At 42.7% G+C, this 22,258-nt stretch overlaps 1 protein-coding gene across 1 annotated transcript; it reads left to right on the top strand.

Annotated features, from left to right (window-relative positions):
• Window positions 1-9,052: 9,052 nt before the first annotated feature.
• On the top strand, window positions 9,053-21,914 carry ICOS (inducible T cell costimulator). Its single transcript, XM_074594540.1, has 6 exons — window positions 9,053-9,199; window positions 15,198-15,236; window positions 16,178-16,516; window positions 17,923-18,035; window positions 18,653-18,743; window positions 19,279-21,914. Exons 1-5 carry the CDS (start codon window positions 9,142-9,144, stop codon window positions 18,740-18,742), a joined length of 639 nt encoding a protein of 212 aa, XP_074450641.1. The 5' UTR covers window positions 9,053-9,141; the 3' UTR covers window position 18,743; window positions 19,279-21,914.
• The last annotated feature ends 344 nt before the right edge of the window (window positions 21,915-22,258 follow it).

The following is a 22,258-nucleotide window of genomic DNA, read 5'->3' as shown; positions in this document are numbered from 1 at the left end:
AGCCCCCTAAGCAAACATTCACTTTTAATGACCAGCAACCACAGAGCTGAGATCAAAGAGACCAAGCGTGAAAAGCCTGTTCTTTAAAGTTTGCCAGCAGTCAGTCATGGGCAAACAGGGAGCTGCGCATTCCTATATGATATGTATACATCTGCCTGGGCCAACTTAATTGTAGTTGGGAACAGCCTAGACCGAGCAGAGCTTACTAAGGTTTTATTTGGAGAACAAGGGTATATTAGTTACTGCAGATCTTGCCTGAATGTAACTAGATACTTCCTGCATTCAGGCTTGCTCTGTGATCCAGTCAAGAGCTAGTTTGAAGATGTTCACCCTGAACTGCATAGTGTACACTAGGACAGCTAACCAAGATGGGAGCTGGGCAGCTGCAGAGCTAGATGCTTTTGCTGCAAGTGCTGTGTCTTGGCCCTATTAACTTTTGTAACTTGCATGCAGTGCAGTTTCTTCTGGTTGCACTCTCAGGGTGAAGTCCCTGATAATCGATCTGATTTGACATGGTAATGTGTGGCTGTGGAGAGCCCTCAAAATGAGGAAGAATGTGGTATCTGGGAGGTCCAGGTTCAGCAATTAAGAAGTTGTGCAACTTATTCTTACAAAGTAGCTATGTCTGTTTCCGAGGAGTGTGGAGGTGCATGGAGGCTGGGAACCTCAGTGAGGAAATCTGGACTCTTTACATGACAAAGGCCAATTCACCAGAATATCCTCTGGTGATCTGTAATGTGATCAATGTGGTTAAAGTGATGTTTTAGAGTAGTCATTTCAATCATTTATGTTCTCTAGAGAATATAGATATCCGATTTCTATTTTTCGCTCATCATCATTCTAAATTTTTACTGCAAATTCTTTTTCGAGTGGTGACAGCATCCAAGCTGGCTGTGAGAGGGGTGCCTAGACCTTACAGTGAGATCCTGAAGAACACCAAAAGCTTTTAAGCTATGCTTCACTGGATTGAAAGTAGTCTAAGACAAATAGCAAACACATCAGAAGGGTTTAAAGACGACTCCCATCCTGTCGCCTGCATTCTTGCAGGCAGGTATTTGTTCCCAGGCTTAATGTTGGTTAAGTCACTCAGTGACTTTCTGGGAGGCAGCAAACTCTACTGTTCTGTCTGGCCTCTCCAAGTCTGCATGAGCCACACACTTACAGTTCCTTCCTGTGATTCCATGGTCTTTTGCATCCAACAGTCCCTTCAACCGTCCCTCAGACACAACATATTCAGCTGCTCACACAAGGATGAAACAACCTTCACACCATGCAAGGGTTTTCCAGCCAAGCCACCCTTCCTGAAGGATGCCAGTCCAACAACCAACCAGAGGCACCATCCACCCCAACGTCTTACGCAGGGGCTAAGTCTTCCCTCTGCACTGGCAGGGCAGACTCCTGCCCAGAACTGCCCTGGGCATCATAATGTAAATGCTCTGCTTGTGCTGCAGAATATGGGTCTGCGGAGCAGATCGGAGAAGAAGATGATGCCTCTGATCACTGGAGCCTCTGTGTGGCTACAGGATCCAGAATTCAGGGTTGCTGTAACAGAACTCATTTTGCTCTGCATTACTGTTGTATCCTGGACGTTGTATCAATGCCATGATAAGGAATTAGTATGATCCTCTTCCTCATTCTTTTAAGGATGTGATGAGAGGTGTGCCCTTATGTGAGAATTTTGTCCTCTCTTCCAATTTAACACACGCAGGCCAGTACCACATACTTCCTTTAACATGTTTTCCACAATAGATGTTTCCAGACCTTGTATGGCCACACAATCCATGCTGACCATGAGTAAGTGTATGTTTTATCTTATCAATTAACTGCTCTGATTTCACCATGAGGGTGGTGAGACACTGGAACAGGTTGCCTAGAGAGGTGGTGGAAGCCCCATCCCTGGTAGTTTTTAAGGCCAGGCTGGATGGGGCTCTGAGCAACCTGATCTAGTGGGAGGTGTCCCTGCTCATGGCAGGGCGGTTGGAACTAGATGATCTTTAAGGTCCCTTACAACCCTAACAACTCTATGATTCTATCAGTATAACTAGAGTCAGTAAATTGTTACTGATCATGTATAAGGACGAACCTTCCAACCTGAAGCCTCTCTGCTCTGGATGTGGGTAATCTTGGATTTTACTAACAAGCCAACCTGGGCTTTGGCTGGAACCAGCAATCCTCACCCACTCCCCTGAGGAGGGGCTGCTAATAATCAGAACGAAACACAGGGACACGAAGAAAGTAGTGGCTTCTATTCAGACTCCTTTGCCTCTTGTTTTCCTGGCCTGCTGGAAAGATTCATTGTTTTTACATCTTGTTCTTGCTCTTCAAATTAGCAAGCACAGACGAACAATGTTCAAATGCCTACACAGAAGACCAAACCTCCTATTCTCAGCTATGACATGTTCAAGTGTCCTAAGCCCTACGAAAACTGCGCTGCCCCTCCAAGTGCAGGCATCGGAGATGGAAACATTGCACTGGTCTCTGCTGCGCAGAGTTCAGAATTTTTTTCTGATGAAAAAACATGCCTTTTATAAAGTTGCCCCACAACAGAGCCGCGCAGCCAGGTCAGGGAGGAGCCTGGCCGGCGCTTACAGCACACCTGGGTTTACTCCACCCGCCTTTGCCGTCGCCGCGGCGAGACCTGCTGCCCCGCCACAGCTCTGCCCCTGCGGCGGCTCTGGGCCTGCGCCAGAAGCATCACCCGGCCGGGGCCGGGGCCGGGGCCGGGGCCGGGGCCGGGGCCGGGGCCGGGGCCGGGGCCGGGGCCGGGGCCGGGGCCGGGGCCGGGCGGCGGAGCGCGGTCCGGCAGCGCCCCCGTGCGGCCTCCCTGCGGCGGCGGCCCGGCCTCGCCCCGCTCCTGCCGCCCCGGGAGACCCGCCCGCAGTTTCCTGCTTCCATCGCGGGCAGCGGCCGTGGCCGCGGGAGGCCTCACGCCCTGCCGGAGCGGCCGCCTCGCGTCCCGCGGCTGAGCGGATCCCGCTGCGCCTCTGTGTGCGCCTGGGCACGGCCCGGTCCAGCAGGAGGGCGGTATGGGTGCTTCTCCCCCGGCTGGGCCCTGCCCAACACCCTCCTGAGATGGGGGGGTTCGCTTTAAGCCAGGGGGCTCCCCTAGCAGAGGCACACGCAGAGCAGGTGTGGTGGGTCACCAGTGGGGCACAGAGGGCTTTCAGCCACGGGCTCTGGAGGCAGTGGGTTGATTGCCCAGGAACCACTGCTCCACCTGCCCCGTGCCCCACTGACCCTCCCCTCATTCCACAGCGCCCAGGTCAGCTCAGTCGGAAAGGCAGCTCTTGGAAGCATCTCCTGCCAAAAGGGAAACAAAGCCTTCGGCGGTCCCTTGCCACGGCAGCACAAGGAGTGACACAGCACTGCAGGGTGACCAGCTTTGGTCGTCTTTGTTCTGGGACCCGTAGGAGGAGTGCGGCTGGACCAAGCCTTGAGCATGACAGAGAGCGATCTCGGTTCTGCAGGTGGGCGCGCTGCCTGCTGTAGCTGTGCTCTGCATGTACAAAGCAGTTTGTTCCCTAGGCAGTAACCTGTGAGATTCTGAATGACAGACACAAAATAGAGGAGACTTAGTTACATGTTTGAGAAAGCTGTGATTTCATTGTTTGTACTCATCCAAATCCACCAAGGCCTGAGCTATCTAAGCCTAGATTCAGTTAGCTGCTAATATCGACAGCAAAGCCTGGCCTGAAAACACTTGAAAGACAGGGTTTTCAAAAGTGTTTCAAGTCAGCTGGGAACAGACAGTGGCTTCTGTGTCCTCAGCCACTTCGGTGTTTCTGCAAGTCCAAGCCAGGGTTGTGCTGCTTCACCTATCCTTGCAATTTTCAGCATGATATTTGATTTACTTCTTATCTGCAAGAATGCATCATAATTTTGGGGGCCATTTCTGTTGGAGAAAGTTCCCCTTTGTTTTACTGTCAATAGAGTGGTAGCAAAAGTTTACCTTTAAAATGTAATCACAACAATGCTGAGATAAAAATCACACCACAAACCCCAAGTACCACCACAGCATGTGGCTCTTTCAGTCCTAACTCTTCCGAGGCAGCTGACCAGGTAACCACATAACAGGAGTCCCCATCCTACTATGAGCTCTGAAACAGTTGGGGTGTGAAAATTTTACAGAATGTGTTTAATTCATCACTGTCACACCCAAAAGACAGTTAATTCAAATCCAAAAGCAGAATAACTTCCATGGACACCCAGTTCATCAGCATGTATCTGTCATGCATTGCTCTGTAAGTGGCAAGACAATAACAGTCTGGGTCCCCAGGTTTGCACTTCATTCAGGTTTTGCATTTTTACTATCCATTCTGGAAGACCTCCCTTCCAAACCTAGATGTAAGAAGCGCTGGTGACAAAGTCCCACTCAGCAGCATGTTGGCCACAGGGGAACTGCAATGGCTTCGGAAGGTATCCTACTCCTTCTGGAGCACTGCCCATGAACCCAGGCTGCTTACGACCCTGGTATTCTCCTAAATACCTCTTGCACACCCAGTCATATGCCACTGAAAGATAACTACTGCTCACAGTCCTCTCCCCAGTACACCTTGAAGGGCAGGAACATGGTTGTTGTCTTTGTTGTTGTTATTCATGATAGCAAACCTTCCACAGCCATCCTGTAGGTCTGCAGCCCCCCCCACCAGCATAGGCACATGACCTTCATTGGTCCATTCCTATCTGTACTCTGTGTCTGGAGAAGTGGTTACGTACCTCTTTACATAACTGTATTGCAGTAGGCACAGGGGCTGGGTCTGCAGAGGCATAGCAGCTCCTGAGACCAGATGGAGACAGTCTTTTGCCTAGATGGCTCTCAGTGCCTTGAGTCAGCCAGTCCAAAACATTAGTCACAGGGTCTAAAGCGGCTTTTGGAATCATAGAATCATAGAATGGTTTGGGTTGGAAGTGACCTTTAAAGGTCATCTAGTCCAACCCTTCTGCAATGAGCAGGGACATCTTCAACTAGATCAGGTTGCTCAGAGCCCCATCCAACCTGACCTTGAATGTTGCCAGGGATGCGGCACCTACCACTGCTCTGGGCAACCTGTTTAGACGGACTGAATTTGCCACTTAGAGCCTGTTGCCTGGATTAATAAATCAATGCCCTTGCCCGTGTTAGATGTGGGCTTAACTCCTTAACATACATGGTTTTTTTCTTTTAGGAAAGTCGATGACAATGAAATATTCTCAAGCATAATCTGAAAAAAAAAAGTGATTCACGGAGTACCTGAACTTGTACCAAGAAGCAAAGCTACACACTCTCACACCCCAAAGGGGACTGTCTCATTAGATCTGCTCTGCAAGGAGGTGTTTACCCTGCTGCTGAGCTGAGCCCTGGTAGCCTCTGCTGGCGTGTTGATGGAGAGAATATTACAGTGTGCCCCAAGGGCCTGTGGGAGACATCAGACCAATATATCAGCAAAGGAGGCATCAGAACAAATGAGGGAGCACATGAGCTGCATTTCAGGCTGAAACCTCTGTATTCTGAATGACTGCAGCTTGTTTACACACCTAATGGGGAGTGATGCAGATGGGAAGTGGGATTTGAAGCCATCACAGAACCTTAAAAATAGCACAGTGAAAGTCATTGTTCCCTTTCTCAATTAAGAGGACGGGAAATGAAAATGCATGAGTGTGGAGGCTTTCTGCTCCAGCCCTGAGGGAATGACCCAGAGTCATGAGAATATAGGCCAGATATTGAAGCAAAGAATGAGAAGCAGCAGGAGACAGCAGAACATAATTTGTGTGGATAGATTGCAGCGGCCTTGGCAGAAAGAATCACAAAACATTTTATTGAGAGATTATTTTATATTGCTGTGGGCAACTGCTCATCATCCACAAGCAGAAGTGGAAAACTGCTGGTGAGACAGAACAAGCTACTTCAATGTAAACACCACCTTTGTTTCACAGCAAACAATGCAGTAGCATTTTGCTAAAATGGACAAGGTGATAACAGTAAGAGTTATGTGATTAAACAGAGCAACGAAAAATATACATTGTGCATCACAGGAAAAATCTGCTGTGAATCAGTCTCCTTAGGGAAGCAGCAAAAATGTTGTTTTCTGAGTTGCCTGGAGTTAGAAGGGAGAAGCATTGAAGATTGCGTGGTAGAGAACACTGATGCATGGACCAAGGAATGAGCAAGCCCATTTCTCTTTGGAACTAGGTCTATCACTGGATGCATTTTTAAAGGCATAAAAATGCCAATAAGGATTTTCCAGGTTGTTAATAGTGATGGTGAGTCAGAAGCGACATGATAGGAGAATAATGAGTTTATCACTGTAGGGTAGTGTTGGGGGTAGGACATGAAGAAAGAATGTGGCTTGGGGGACAGAGAAGCCACATTCCAGACAGGAGTTAACTGCACATGCTGAAGGGTGGCCTCTGCTTGAGGAGAAGGGTAGACAGGGACCGGGGGACAGTCAGGTTAGAGGAGGAAAGAAGTCAGCTCTGAGAGGCGTATGTGGATGAGAGAGTGAAAATCAAGACAAAGAGAAATGAGTGAGGATGGAAAAAGGAAACACGTGTTTGTGAGCAAAAATAGTTGCAGTTATAGGAAGCGTGTTGTGGAAACAGGCTGCTTGTCCCAGGTGGTTAACTGTAACTAACTGTAGTATTTGTAAGAAACATTTCTAAATTGCAGTCACAATGTCTTTGTGAAGTAGATAAGCACTGACAGAGGAGGGAGGCAAAGACAGAAGGATTGAAAGGCAACGGAGGAGTCTCTGTTGGTGTGGGACTAGAAGGTGAGCATCCCTCACACTCGGCCCTGAACTAGGCTTTGTGTGTCTTTGCTTGTGAACATACGCTGTGAGTGCCCCAGGCTCTGCTGGCTTATCATCAAATACACTTGACCACTGAAAGAAATCACTGTCTAGATCAAACTTCAGAGTGCTGCCAAACGTATCCCAAAGTGTACTGTGGGCTGAATCCTTTTGAAGCGAAGGGAGCAGTGTGTTCTAGCAATCCCAAGTGCCAGGTAGCAGAAAAGGAGAAAGCGTAATTCCAGACTTGGGGCTATAAAGACAGGAGAAAGAGAGGACAAATACAAACTGTTTACTGGACAGTGGGACTTGCTCAAATTGTTGTAGTGAGATCTATGTCAACCAAGCTATGCTGGCAGCCATTTTATCCGGGGAAGGAAATAGATATGTTAATCACCTCTGCATTGGTATAACTGGTAAGGTCACAGAGAGGGAGGGAAAAGCAAGTTGCTCCAAAATAACTATATTGGTTAAAAAAAAAATTCTCTATCAAGATCACTTTCCTGGAAAAATGTTTAGATTTTTAAGGAAGACAATACATTTTTGAACCCTAACAATACTGAGTTGTTTTAAAGCATATTTTTACAAAAAGTAGCTAAAACTTTGCTCAAAGGAGTACGTTCCCCTATACCGTTATTGGCCTTCCCAGCCAGTGGGAGGCTTTGTAGGGACTCAGTCTTTGGTGTGTTGTCAGCACGCTGTCCCAAAGGTGTGAGTAGGGGTACTTTACACATGATTCTCTTCCTCCCTTGATTTTGTAGCAGCAGCAGCTCTTTTACTGGCTGTCTTACCTGGTGGGCAATAAAGGTCCTGTCCCAGCAGAGGGCTGCTCTGTTGTTTCAGCACTTCCCATAAGTTGTTATGGGGGATGGATGGGAAAGATGATCCTACCTGGAATCTCCATAGATTCCAATATTGGTCATAACTTTGTAGGCAAAGGTCAGGCGCCAGATGTATCTTTTTACACTTTATCATTGCTTGCACCTCCATATATTACTCTTGAGCTTCAGAAATAAAAGTATACTTCAGAAACTTTCTCTAGTTAAGAGTTGCTTACGTTTGGCTCCAGAGACCAGAGCTGAAAATTTAGATCAAATCCTGACTTGACTCAGGCTTAGCTCTGATTTTAATTTATCAAAAGTCAAAGATTTGCAGGGCTTTGCAAAGATTTAAAGAGAGTACAACTCTCTGCCAGTGTCTGTGTGAATAGATCTTTAGCCGTAGTAGTGAAAGAAATTAAATCACATTTGAGGAAGAGTAAACCAACACGTGAAGATTTATTCACACAGTACAAAGTAGGATCGAATCTGTAACCCAGTCCTGTTATTCACAAATTATTTGGCACCACTGCATGACCATTACAAGGACTCTTCTAATGGAGGAGTGTCTGTCAGGTACCACTACTAGTCCTTTGTGTCTTCTCTTTGTGCAATCAGAAATGCTAACTGCACCTAACATATGAAACATCATTTAGAAGCTGCTTTTCCAGCATGTCATCTGCACTAAAATTAGTATTATAGGCATAAATAAATAGCCAGTTCCAAATGACTGTAGAAAATGTTATCCCAAAAGGTTCTCAAGCATTCCCAGAATACAGTTGGATGGCAGGCAAGAATAGAATGTGCTACACAAAAGCAGGGAGAGGGACGGAGAGAAACTTTTGACCTAAGGCACTAGGGCACTGGGTCAGATCTCCTCCTCTCACAGAGCCGCATGAAGTTTCTTATGCCCATGCAGAGCAAGCCTGACCTCCAGGGTGAAATTTTTACGTCGGAGTGAGCCTTCAGGAAGTTACAGGGCTGAAGGGATCCTTCTGCGATTTGGACATATTCTTCCAATGAATCCCAGGACCAGGACACACAAGAGACTCCTACCCTACTGATGAATGGTTTCCACATAGAGCAAGACCATCAGTTACATAAGACCAGCTGAAATTGGTTTCCAGTTGCAAATCTGATTGATTTTTGCCAGAAATCAGGTTGCCAGTTGCAAATCTGCGTGTATTGTAAGTTGTTTTAAAGAACAAGTTGCTGACCGTAGGCCATCTGCATGAAGTTTACTGTAGATGACTGTAGCCTCTATCATGATAGATTTAACCAGAAACAGTCTTTGCAGAAGTAATGTCAGAAAATGTTTCACCTTCCTGTCTGTAACAGCAAACCATGAGGTAGGAAAAAAAAAAGCAGCAAACTCCACAGGTGTGGGCGACAGCTAATGCTGACATAGCTATAACGTAGTCAGGGGTTAAATTAAAAAGTCCTTCTGATTATCATATAATTTCCCCCATTGCCCACAGACCACATCCTTTTCTACCCATGAATTCCTCCCCATCTTCACAGTAGGCAGAAGGCTGGTGCCTCTGTGTCAGGCAAGCATGAAGTTGGTTGCTGTAACTTTCTGTGTCCTCTGCTTTCATTTTGAAGCCCTGTATGGTGAGTAGCATTTTGAATTATTCTTCTCGCAGTAGATGTCTCTATGGAATATGACTAACTCAATGATGGGAGACAGTAAATGAGGCATGATAGCAAGGGGTTGGAGGAATAGAGGTAATTAAGGGAAACAGCTGCAAAAAGACCCCTCTCAACTTTAATATCACTAGAGTTGGTGGGGAGAGAATTCTTGCCGGCGCAGGGCATTCGCTCTGAAACTAAAAAGTACAAGTTTTCATTGTTTACATTCTTCAGCTCATCTGCTTAGTGTTACCCTCTAGCTGTTTAGACTGTAGTGCTACAGCCAGCTTTCCTTGCTGAGCATAAGGTCTTGTAGCAGCATGACGGTGAATGGCCTAATAAAGAGAAGGCAAGTCACTGGTATTAAAAGTGATCTTGTTTGGCCAGGAAATTTTTATACTATGAAAAATGTATATGGCATGGAAGAGCGGATGAGATCGTTTTGGTGCAGGCTTGAAACGAACGCTGACTTAAAAAGCAGCATAGCATTCCTAATGCTGTGTTTGAGAACGTGCACGGTGACAGCAATGATCTCAGTCCAGCCGTAAACATGGATGTAACATTTTACAAGATTCAGTGCTTAACCCAGCCACGCAAAGTAAAATACCAGAGCTCACATTTATCTGTAGCCTCTTTGAAACCCACATATTACGGAGGCAAGATGAAAATACAGATAATATCTGATTAAGGAAAGTCTTATTTATCATACATATACTGTCCAAGGATTTGGTATGATGCATCATAGAAGTAAGACCAGAGATTTAGTATGCACAGTTACTAAGCACGATCTAAACGTGTTCCTTTGAAGGTCATGCGAAGGGCTACTGAATATGTTTGCTTCTGAAATTCTAGTGATCCAGACTAGGTTTCAAGTCCCCTGGTAGAATTTAAGTACTCCTGAGGTTTCATACAAAATTTAAGCTTTCATTTAAATGAAAACCAGTTTCCAGCTCTTTAGGCAATGCAGATACCCTTCTGAAGGTTAACTAATACAGCGATAGTGTACTGAGTTTTCAGATAGATCGAAAAGATGGGTGAAATCACAGGGAAGGAGGACTGTGATCAGTATCTTTAAAGGGACATGAGCTGCTCTATTTCTCCTTGAAAAGTTATTCTTAAATCTACTAAAAAAATCCTATCAATTTTGTTAAATATTTCTCAGCTAGGTAATTTAGCAGGTATACTTGACCAGCGTGCTTTTACTTGTGGCTGGATCTATCTAAAAGACCATTCAATTTGGGAAGAAATAGGCTGCAATTTTAAGGGTATAAATAATTGTTCTACCTGGTACCAGGATTTCTCCCTTCTTTCTCGCTTCCTTCAAATATGGAGGATAGGATTTCTGCAGGGGGCTAGGGAGAGGAGATGGCAGGAGAAAGAGGCTGCCTGTAACAAGAAATGGTGGCTCTCAGGTTTTTACCTTACAGTAATAATTATTATCATTCTTCCTAAAAAGAAAAGGGCTGTAAAAGATCAGCTTGATCTAAGACACATTAGCGTGATACTCTCATTTAGAGAACAAGCTAGTGCTCCAGAGTGTGCTGCCAAGCACTGTGGCAAATTTTGAGGAGTAAAAGCAGAGTAACTTCTGAGATTTTGTTGGGTTTTTTTGGTTTTGTTTTGATTTTTTTTTTTACTTAGCGATTAACAAGCTCTATTTGTGATCTATGGGTAGTTTTTTTCATTGTAAATAGGTAACAGAAGGTGATATATGTGTATATATGTGTATTAAGATTTGATAACCAAATTGTGATAAAGATATTGTTTGTTGTAAGAGCATGGAGCCTCTCTGGTGCCTGTAGAGGAACACAGGTAATGGAATTTTGGGGTACAGAGCTGTAGGATTCCATAGCACTTGAGGCCCTTGCTGTGAAACATTGCACATGAGCTTTTGCACGCCAACATTTGCAAAGTGTTATCACTGTTCACCCACAGATCTCCTGTTGTCAATACAGGAAGAAATCATGGTCATTTCTTAGAAGGGTGTCTGAAATATTATCAACAATGGCTGCCGTGTTAGTAGTATAAGAGTTTCACATTTCACAATGTATGTTATACAGTAGAAATAGTTTAGATTATAGATGGCTTCTTAGAGTAATTCTGGCCATTACTTGCTTGGCCCAGAAGCACTGCTTTCCTCTCTTAATCCTTGATTCTTGAAAGATAGGAACATGTTAATTTTAGGCATATGACTAATGACACTGAATTGATAGTGTCATCTTTCAGAGGGCCTTGAAAGGTCAAAGCTATAGCAACTTAAAAAACTGTGTGTGGTTTCCTTATGCATTTAGTATTAACAAAACACGTGTTTGTTTTAAAGGCAGGGTCTGCACTCTCCTTGCTCATCTTCAGAGGCAAACACATCCAAGTGAAATTATGCTTGTTCTTTTTATCTGCTAATTAGTTTTCTGAGAGATGGGGTGGATAAAACAAACAGCAAGAAAACCAAGCAAGAGTATTCTATTCTCCTACCATAAACCCCAAGTTTTAAAATTAATTGAAAGTGGCTTTTAAACTCCTGTTAGGACCAAAATGCGTAATGGATTGATGTTTGCAAATAGCATTGGGTCTGCCAAAAAGCAACCAGAAGGCTCAAAATTGCAATCCCATTAGAATGAAAATAACGAACCTTCCATTGGTCTCAGTGTTCAAGCACACCACTATAGAAATTCCCAAACCTTTGCCAAAGTGCTTTCCCACTGCAGTAAAGATGAAATCGAGACGGAAATGTACATGACTGTAAATACACATATACATAGAATGTATATACACGCACTCATTCATAGTTTAACATAGCAAGATGTTACTTTCATCCACATGTTCACCTCTTGGATTCACATCTGAGCTACAATATTTGTCTTGACAGTCTGTTTCACATGAGGTGAGCCAGGAACAACCCTATGCAACTCCACAGTTTGACACTGCTATGAAACAAATGAAAGATTTGTTTCCTTTTGTCTCAAAACCTTCATATGCAATTTAATTTTGTCTTTTATGAAAAATACCAAAAAGGAACCTTATGGCCAAATCTAAGCATTTTTACTACTGAACCAGTGAGATTCTTCTGTTCACTTTGAAAAATACCATGATGTAGTCTTTTATTCACATAATTTTTGAGGTACTATTAGGGAGGTTTAGTGAGTGAATCTCTCAATATTATTGACTGTTTAAACCCCAGTTTCCTATCTACCATCCCACTAAATGTAAATTTATTCTGACTGTAGATTGGCAAATGTCATCCCAAATGTGTCTGGCCATTAACCACAGAGTGTTACAGGTCCATAGGATTACCCTAGGAATGAAATGGTACAAATGGGCACAGGAGAACAGCAGTCAGGCAAAGGGAGCGGGGAATAAGCCACCTTTTAGTATGCAGCGAGAGCATTCACATTAGGAGCTAATGCAGAATAGCTAGTGAGTTAGAAATTCATAGCAGATCTCACCCATTGTGGTCATCCATGTAGACAATTTTGTGTTTTAATCTCAGGCACTGTTAATCTCATTTTAAAATGTGCTCCCTTTGTACTGTGCTAAGCATGCTCTTCTGTGTGGTCACTTATTTCAGAGGAATACTAATTACATCACATTTACCCAAATGCTCATTCAGAGAAATACATTACTGAGTTTTTCTTGAAAATAGGCAGTTAAGACTTCCGGGCCTGAGAGGACAAAATGATCTTTCAGCTTGCCACAAGATCACATGAACTACACACTTAATGACCTCTCTCTGCCCTTTTCCATTAAAAACAAGGATTAAAACCATGACCTCTGACAAACACTTTAAACCACCTAATATGAAAGGGTCATTTCATCAACTAACTGCAAAATTGAACGATTCTCAGAGACAAAAAGAGAAATGAAATTCAGAACTGTCGCTTTAGTGCTCAGAGTAGGGTAGCCCCGTGCTCCTCTGAGGCACTGGGGGAATATGGCACTGTGTGGCTCTGTAGGTGCCCCGACAGAGTCAGCGTCTGCCTCTCCTCTCAGATGACCAGTGACAAATATAGAGGTCTCAGCTACAGGTGGATGCTTCTTAAAAGTATCAGGTCAGTTTACATATTCACCACGCTCCTGAGCTTCTGCTATATCAATACGCTTGTTTTTTTCTTCCCTTCCCTAAAGAATTTGTCTGCTGTTGGGCCTAATTTTAAAGGTATATGTTATCAAACTACAGGCCATCAAACTACTGAGCATTTTCAGACCTTTATTTCAAATGCTGTTCTCATAGCAGCTGTTTTCTTTCACTATGCAGTATGCAAGTCATCAAGAACTGTTTCTTTGACCTTCACTTTCAGCTTTTCAGACTATATACCATTATGAGGGCTTGCACTTTCTATATCTGTTCCTTCAGCATATCTAGAGCTCTATTTCACTGTGGGTTGGCGAGCTGTGTGTTTTGTCTGTCTTATCTTCACACCGGTGGTACAAGATGCCAAATATCTTGTCTGTTATCACACACTTAAGTAATAGTCCTGAGAGAATTACAGATATTAGAACTGTCACTGAATTAGATAAGGGTGCTGACTGCGCACAGTAAACCAGGAAGAGTGTGATAACTAGGAAGAGGGTAAATCAATCAAAAATGGATAACAGTTTCTATTGCTTTCCAACGAAGCATCACAAAGCATCTTCCAGAAGTCCATTAGCTTATGTGTCACACTAAAAATATTTTAAACGAGTATCATTCATTGCAATGCCCTTGCCAATGGTAGTAATTGGGGAGCAAGAATTCAAAGAAGGAATAATCACAGACACTAAAAGATTTCCTCCGTCCAGAAAGAGTTGAGAGCATACAAAGGTACCCAAATGAGAATAATCTTCTGTTCCTGTGCATATGTAGGCTGGATGTCAAAGATAACAGGTGCCTTGGGAAAAAAAAGATTATTTATACTGTGTAATCAGTGCAACACCTGGCACAGCTGGGGATCTACTCTGTGTAGCAGTAACAAGAATAGCATGGTGCATCAGTCTTTAAGTGTTTGCCCCATATTTCCTTAGCATCGTAAAATCCCCATGTAGAGTATATTTCAGTCTAAGCAGTCTCTGAAGAACTTACTCAGGCTACCAGAGAAAAGGAAAAGCAGATATATTTTTTTTTCTACTTGTCTGCTTACCTGTCTGTACCTTTAATTTTAGGGCACTGCAAAAAGAAAAATTCCAAATGAAACACTATCAGGCTGTGCTACGCTGCCAGTACTGACATACAAACCATTTCAAAGCAGTACATGCCACCAACCCAGCCAGGAAATTCCGCTCTCAGTATTGCCATAGTGGGTGGTGATGGAGGCAGTGGCTTAAAAAACAAATCCAGAACAACTATTAAAAATGTGCCTGTCTCATAATGGAGGCTGCCTATGAACAATGGACTGAATACAGTCTGCTAATCATGAAGAGAAAAAGCTGCTATTGAAAAAGGAACAAAACTATGCATTGCTTGAATACTTTTTTTGCTATATGTGTTGGAGCATCTTCCAGATGTTCATTCTGGATGTGCCATAAGAAGATGTTTTGATGCAGTGTTGAGCAGTAGGGGAAACAGAATGAACACAGACTGAAATGAGCATTTTGGTCTGGAAATAAAGTATAATGCTGGCTCATTGCAGACTCTGGACTCCTGAGAAATCAAAAGTATGCTCTTTTATTTGGGGGCAGATTTCCTCAGTATTTTGGGGGAAATTTTACTTTCATCTGAGCTTCTATTTATGAAGTTTATCTATTACTTTGCAGAGGTGTTTTGAGAATTTGTAAATGCTATATGTATATCAATATTCTTGCTCTGTGCATTTTCTTTCTACTTTGATTTTTATATTTCGTGCATTTATCACATCATATGATGTTATAGTGTAGCACAGACAGGATCAGATAGGCTAATGATACAAATTAGAAAATAATTTCAGCATCTTAACATTGCATGGCTCAGCCCCTGTTCCTGCATTTATCTTCTTGAGTTTTAAACAGGAAACAATTCTGTATTTTTCAGGAGTTGATAGCTGCTCATCAAGACCGTGCAAAAATATAGGTAAGACACATTTACATAATTTGCTTTATGGTTTTAAATGCCTTTCTAGATCAGGAAATACTGACCTTGAAGAAAAAAATTGTAATTTTTTTACAGCACACTTTAACGTATTTTTGTCTGAGGGAGTTTCTCATGCTATTGGTCACTGACTTTACAAAGTCAAATTGTGAGGTAGCAGGAGGTCCTCGGTGAGTTTACTTTCTTTTCCTTCTCCAAGAAATTTGCAAAATGAGAGTTGCTCAACATCTGAGAGTTTTCCAGACAGTTTTTGGGAAGGTCAAATGTGATTTTTGGATTGCATGTGGGGACATGCACACAGTGACATTTGTCCTCTACTCCTACCATTATGTTAGTGATAAAGGTGATATAGCCATCTAAGTAATTAGGTTTAAACTTTATGTCATGCCTCAAACCACTATCTACTCTAGAAAGGAAAGACAGGTCTTGTGGTTACTTATGTAAGAATTTTGGGTTCACATCCCATTTTAAATTTTCAGCTACATCATCAGGGTGCAGACTATGAACCATAAACGAGAGATAATTATCATCATCTTTGTCCCACCTTGTTTTATCTATGAATAGGACAATCAGTCTGAGGCAGGGATTACGTGTCTGTGTAGTGTTTGGTCCAAGGGGACCCTTAAACATTATCACGTATCTCACCGATGCAATGTAAACAGTGACCTCTGAGGCTTATAGGATAACAGGCCAGGTCTTATCTCACCTCATTTATTTTCTCAGTAATGTCTGACATGACTAGAATGATGCACTGGTATCTCATTGTACAGGCTGCTTTCCACAGCCCCACTATTCTGCGTACCTACGTGCCTTAAGTTTCAATCACGTGGTTCACTTGCTTTGTTTAAAGTAGTTTCTTCATATTTCAGGGATTCTTCTCATTGCTATGTGAATGACTGTGCTTCTTGTTTTCATGTCTTCAGATCAGCCTCATGTCTCTGACTCCCAGGTGATGGTGGAATTTGCAAATGGAAACTTCAAGTTCACATTCCCCAACCCCAAAAATGTGAGTGAGTTCAGCATGACCCTCTTCAAAGGGCATGAAAAGAAGGAGATCTGTGCAATCCATTTGAGCAAGGAGAAGGTTATCCCCAAGAGTAATGTCACCTACTGTCAGACAGAGCATTCAAATAGCAGCACCACTTTCATTCTTAAAAATCTGGAAAGAAAACATATCGACATTTATACCTACTGCCTGGAGATGTTCTTACCCCCTCCTTATATAGATTGCCGTCTGAAAGAAACCTATTTGTACATCCAAGGTAAGTTTACTTCTCTTCTCCTCTCAGTTCAGTTTACTGATAAGTAGACATTGGGCACATCTATGCTGCAGTGAAAACTGAGACTGGAGTTTGCACAGGTATTTCCAATTCAGTTTAAAACTACTTAGCAGGGGGCTGGTAACAGCAGAGCTGTGTTGGCAGACTGCTCAGCATGGCCTCTCCATAATTATTCATCTTCTTGGGCAGGTTTTGCAGGCCATGCTGAGCTCCGCATATCATTGGTGGCACCAACTACATCTTTTGGAGTACTGCAGTCCCACCTTTGCCTGCAGCAGAAATGTCCCATTGTCCATTTTCCAAGCTGCTAAATGTAAATGTTAAGATTATTTCTAGCTGGGGGAAAAAAAGTCCATTCTGAGAGCTCTCTTCATGTGCCAAATCAGCTGTCAAATATCTGTGCTAGTAGTAGTATATGGAACTCTCTGATGCCACACTGATGTGAAGAAGTTGGTGTTCACCTCTCTGAAGCAGGCCTTCAGCTTTAGAGCCTTCTTAGAGCAGAAGAGATCCACAACTGATGAGAGTTTTTTGCCTTTTACTGAAAAGGATTTGGACTAACTTCAGAAGGCTCGCTGCACAGGCTTTAATTTTGAATTGCCTTTCACTCAGTGGCTTTCTGAAAGACTTAACAGCATTTTTGCTTACACCCCTTCTTGGTTCTCCATATAGTTCAGTTTCAACATAGTACTGCCTTTTGTCCTTCCCTTGCCATCTTTTCCTATCTCTCAACACCAGGACTAAACAAAGATAGAAGTTGAAATGCTAAGGCTACAATTATGTGATTGGGTCAAATTATCTCTCAGCCCACTCTGAATTTAGAACTGCTTCTCAGAATCAAGCTGTGACATCCTTTTTTGTCTGCAGTGTTTCCCAAAGCTGTCCATTTCCATTTGTATGGATAGCCAGATGCTCATAGCTATTGCCAGATGTTTCATGCCCTATCATATACTCTCCCAGATCTGGGCAAGGGTAATCTTGTGTCCCTCAGCTTGTTTTCCTATCCAAACATGACTGCCGAAGTCCACCCTTCTTTTGATCAGGCTGCCCTCTAAATCACCTATGGTACTCACTGAATGTAAGCTTAAGCCTCGCTCAGATCTGAAATACCATCATGCTCTCAATCCTGGCTTGGTTTCTTTTTCAGTCTACACTTCAGCCCTGTGTACCAACAGTTTAACCTCTCCTTCTGTAAAACTGCAATGTTCTGTTTCCTCCCGAATACGCTTTTCCAAGGTGGCTTTTCACCTTAGGAAAATCCTTCTCCAGAGCTCACTTTTGCTATTTTGTTACTATGAAGAGAAGAGGTGAAAGAATTTGAAAAGTTATCTCTGGGGGGGGGAAATGCAATTTATCAGTAATGACTTTTTTTGCCTCCCCATCTCCAGATAAGGAAGACTGCATTTCACTGGGACTCACATCATGGATAATTATTGGCCTGATCATGTTTGCCATGATTTTCTGTGTCTTCTGTGTTGTAGCCTGTTGCTTAAGGAACAAGGTAGGCAAGTCTATGAGATTCTGCAGAATCCTCCTTCCAAGGGTCATGGATGAGGAACTTGATTTAATGAGATTTAGAGGGTGGGACAAGTACATACTCACTCAGCACGTGATGTGTTTTTTGACAAAGAGATGAAGTTGTTAATTTACCACTGGAATTCAGTCATTGATGACAGCAGCTCAGATTTAATTTTTCTAAGACAGAATTGCTTATTGATTTAAAGGCTGGGAATCAAAGGAAAGAGGAGAAATGCTGCACAGGTCAGCAAAATTACTTTGGTAAGCAATTCACCTGATTGTTTTCTTCAAGAAGGGGAAACAAATCATCAGTGGAGCAATTCCAGCTCTGTTCTGGAGCAAACCCACTTAAACAAAGAACCAGTTGGCTCAGGAAAGAAAGGAGACCATGGGCATTAGTTATTCTTTTGGACAATGTGTGTTTTTCATTTTCAGTTTGTTTTATTCCAAGTTTTCTACTTCAGTGCCTGTCTATTCTGAATTCAATATTCCCACTGAAAACAGTGAGAGTAACTGCTGCCCTACTTAAATAACAAAGGCAGAAGTGGTGGAGATTAGTGACCAGGAATTAAATTCATGGCATTTTCTCTCTGTTTGCAGAATCAGCAGTGTGAATCCAACTCCCATGAGTACAACAGTGAATACATGCCCATGGCAGCAGTGAATGTAGCTAAAAAAACAAGAATCTGAGGTTGTATTAAGCCTAGTTGTACTTGTACCTCTGCTTGTATCTGTTGCAAGGCTTTCTCTGGGAGGGAAAGGGCTGCTTGCTGTGTCTCCCATTGATTCTAGGTGGGTGAATGGGCGGGATTGTTACAATAGCCTGGTAATGGTGTTCATACTGCCACGTAGTAAGGAAGAGGAAATGAAAAGCAAAATCTCTGGAAACCTTTTGAATCGAAATGGTGGGCTGATTCCTAGAAATGCAACTGCTTCACATGAGTGCAAAGTAATGTTCTTATGCATGAGGAAGAGATGTGAAACTGTTCCATTCATATTCTTCTGATGATGCGCGGTACCCAAAATCTCTCAGGGGAAGTGACTTGCTAGATTTACTGAGTGTTACTGGCTAAGGGCAAATAATCTGTAGAGCATGAGGAACTTCCTAACCATTTAAGCCACTGCATAGTAGCCAGAAGCAGTTTTGGATACAGAACAGAAGTAGAATTTGGACTGATTCACACATATTGGGGTTGCATGTAACTAACTCTTCATTTCTATTTCAGGTATAAGTTGCTTGTGGCATGGAAATTCTGGCAGCAGAGGTTTCCAGCTACTTGAACTGGACAATGGGAAATCAGCATTTCCTCACCTTTCCCAGCCTCCCTGAGCTCTCATGATGGTCCTGTGCTCAGTCATGAGACACCCACTCTAGTACTGTTCCGAGCTGTGTTTTGCTCTAGCCTTGTGTGTTAACTGGCACACTGCCTGATCCACTGACCTGTGCATGAAGTGCTAACAATGTCATAAAGATGTCAGCTTTTAGTTGAAGAAAATGTAGTGAGTTAACTTGACAGTAGATTCCTGTAGTGCTGCTACAGAGGGAGCTTTTATTTTCTACAGTCTCCTTTATTATAAACTTTTCACTGGGGACAAAAAAAAGGGACTACCTCCAATGCCAATCTGTGTGGCACAGCCATGAAGCACTGTCAATGTATTGCACATGCCCTTTTGTTAGGGCTAGTTTAGTCTGATATTATCAGTTCCTCCTCAGATTCACTGTCAAACTTCTTAGCACCACACTAGGAGAGTGTGGTATGCATGCATGTTTTCCTGCACCTGGCTGTGGAACAGCAGGGGAACAGAACCTGAGAAAGCACAGCAGAGACTTTACTGTGACACGGTACCTTAGGTATGTTCCTCTGCATTTTTCGTATTTGTGCTATCGATACATCTTTGCCATTCACACCTTGGGGCTCCTCTTATTTAATTAAATTCTGCATTCTTTCACTAACAGAGGAATATATTACTTTCAAGACTGCAATTGTTCTTTAAATCAGTTCAAACCTGTGGGATCAGTCCCTAAACTAGGAGGCACTCTCCTGTTCACGTCTTGTAGTACAAAGTCAGCACAGTCCATAAGGCCAGTATATTCATGGACTCTGCATTGCAATTACCTTCTTCTTATGGCTTGACATGAAACCTTTACTACTTCCCCAGTGGGTTCAGGGGTTACTTGACCTGCCTCAAATTGCTTAGAGCCTGCAGTATGAATGAAATGATCAATCCTTCATGCTCCTTGTGAAATCCATCAAAGTCTGACCATAAGTGACCAACTGGGAATCCAGCCTGGATATGTTGCCAGACACCATTTGACTGCTGGAGGCAGAGCGGTGCATTGATTCTGAGTCTCTACGTAATTCACTGAAAAAACAAATATCGGTCAGAGGACACTGTTGTGAAAGATACATAGCCTGCTTGTCTGGCAAACAGAAGGCTGGTTTCAAATTCGATAAGGCAAACAGGGACTGTCAGGCATAAGAGGACATAAGCTGGTATGTCAAGAACAGGCTTTTCCTCAACAAAAACCTAAATACATGGAAGTATTGCAGAGAGAAGGTGCAAATTGTTAACTGTGACATTAAGCAAAGGGGAAATAAATAGAGCATCAAATGAAGCGGGGACTACCAATTTCACAGCGGGTACCCTGCTTAGATCCCCAGCTCATAGGCAGAGGTGTAGAGGGGCACCCTGGCGTGTTGGGTAACTTTACATTCTCTCACATCTTTCTGCCACACAACTTTTGCCAAATTACTTGACCTCCCCAGCAAACAAACTCTCCTCTGTACCTTCACAAATACACTGATTTCCCCATTTAAAAAAAATATTGGAGAAGTTATTGCCTTTTAAAATTATTGCCTTTGACAATTATTGGTTTTGAAAATTATTGGTGAAAATAGCTAAACCTACTGCCTGTGAAAAATGCTGGATGCAAGATCCTATGTAACAGTGGAGAGTCCTATCCCCTGGAACCTTTCACCAGACTGAGAAGGAAATTCAAGTTTCTGTAAGAAGGAAAAACTTGAGGTTTGCCTTGAGATGCTGCTGGATAAAGAACAAATGATGAAAGTCTGAACAAGGTAGTTCAAAATGCATACATTCTACTCTGGAGGGATAAATGATTTATACTCATTGTAACAAAGCTCTCAGAAGTCTCAGCTTCCATCAGTGCTTTCTTTTTGGAAAAAGATATTTTTGTTCTTAATAAAATTTTTTTTTAATTATGCCACATGTATCCATAAGAAAGTTCATGCATGCGTGCATGTCGTGTGAAAGAAATAAGCTCTATAAAATCCACAGTGCAATGGCGAGGCAGTTTGGATCTGTTTGTTTCCTTTTATTTTCATGAGAAAGTCTTTTTCATGAGAAGTCATGTATTGTCCCATCCCTTCTTCCTTTCTTTTAATCCCTTATGCAGTATACAGACAATGTTCAGGATTATTTTGGGACATTTTTCAGTTTCTTTCTACCATTCTTCAATATCTCCAAATCAAAAGAAGCTGAAAGAAGATAAAGGATGGCAGAATGAGAAAAAAAGCCCTATGAAAAATGTAACATGATCTGAGTCTATAGACTGTGTGACAAGAAAGGATTAAAATAAAAGAAGACAAAAGAGGAGTCAATATGAATAAACAAAAAGCCTGATATTCTAACAAGTCAGCATTTCAAAAAGTAAAAACTCACTTTGGAAAGCCCCAGTTTTGGGAAAAGACTATTTTAGCAGGAATAAAATCAAATAAGAATATTTCAGCCAACTCTTCTACAAAATCCACTTTCAAGATAAGCAGAAGCATGAGCAACTTTGAGACAACATCCAGGAAATCAGAGGTTTGAGGGTAAAATAAACTACTAAGACAGTCTCAACCTATGTTTTCTCTGTTTGCTATGTAATGGTTTAGGATCGTAACAGAAATTTTTGCAATTGTACAACAGTCCATGAGCGGGGTTCTAAAACCTTTTCTTCTCCATCTTTGTCTTCTATTGTTTTATGGGGATTATGACTGAAAAAGTATTTTGGCTAGGGCTTTTCCAGGAGCTGAATCCCTAACAATCCCTAACACAGTATTAGTGTGAAACTCGTTTCTGTCGTACAACATGTAACAAAGATTCAGTATCAGTAAGATGCGTTCATCCTTTCTGATTTATCATTGCTGTAAGTCACCCCAGATGTATTTACACTCAGTAATGCCCTTTAGATCTTCCTAG

The sequence above is a fragment of the Larus michahellis genome, chromosome 7, assembly GCF_964199755.1.
Source record: "Larus michahellis chromosome 7, bLarMic1.1, whole genome shotgun sequence".
Taxonomy (NCBI): domain Eukaryota; kingdom Metazoa; phylum Chordata; class Aves; order Charadriiformes; family Laridae; genus Larus; species Larus michahellis.
Note: the sequence above shows the minus strand (reverse complement) of the source record. Positions and strands in the feature narration are given on the sequence as shown.

Coding starts and splice junctions, on each gene's coding strand:
- ICOS (XM_074594540.1), top strand. CDS start 9,142: ATGAAGTTGGTTGCTGTAACTTTCTGTGTCCTCTGCTTTCATTTTGAA. Junction 9,200..15,197: donor TCATTTTGAAGCCCTGTATG/GTGAGTAGCATT, acceptor TGTATTTTTCAG/GAGTTGATAGCTGCTCATCA. Junction 15,237..16,177: donor AAGACCGTGCAAAAATATAG/GTAAGACACATT, acceptor TCATGTCTTCAG/ATCAGCCTCATGTCTCTGAC.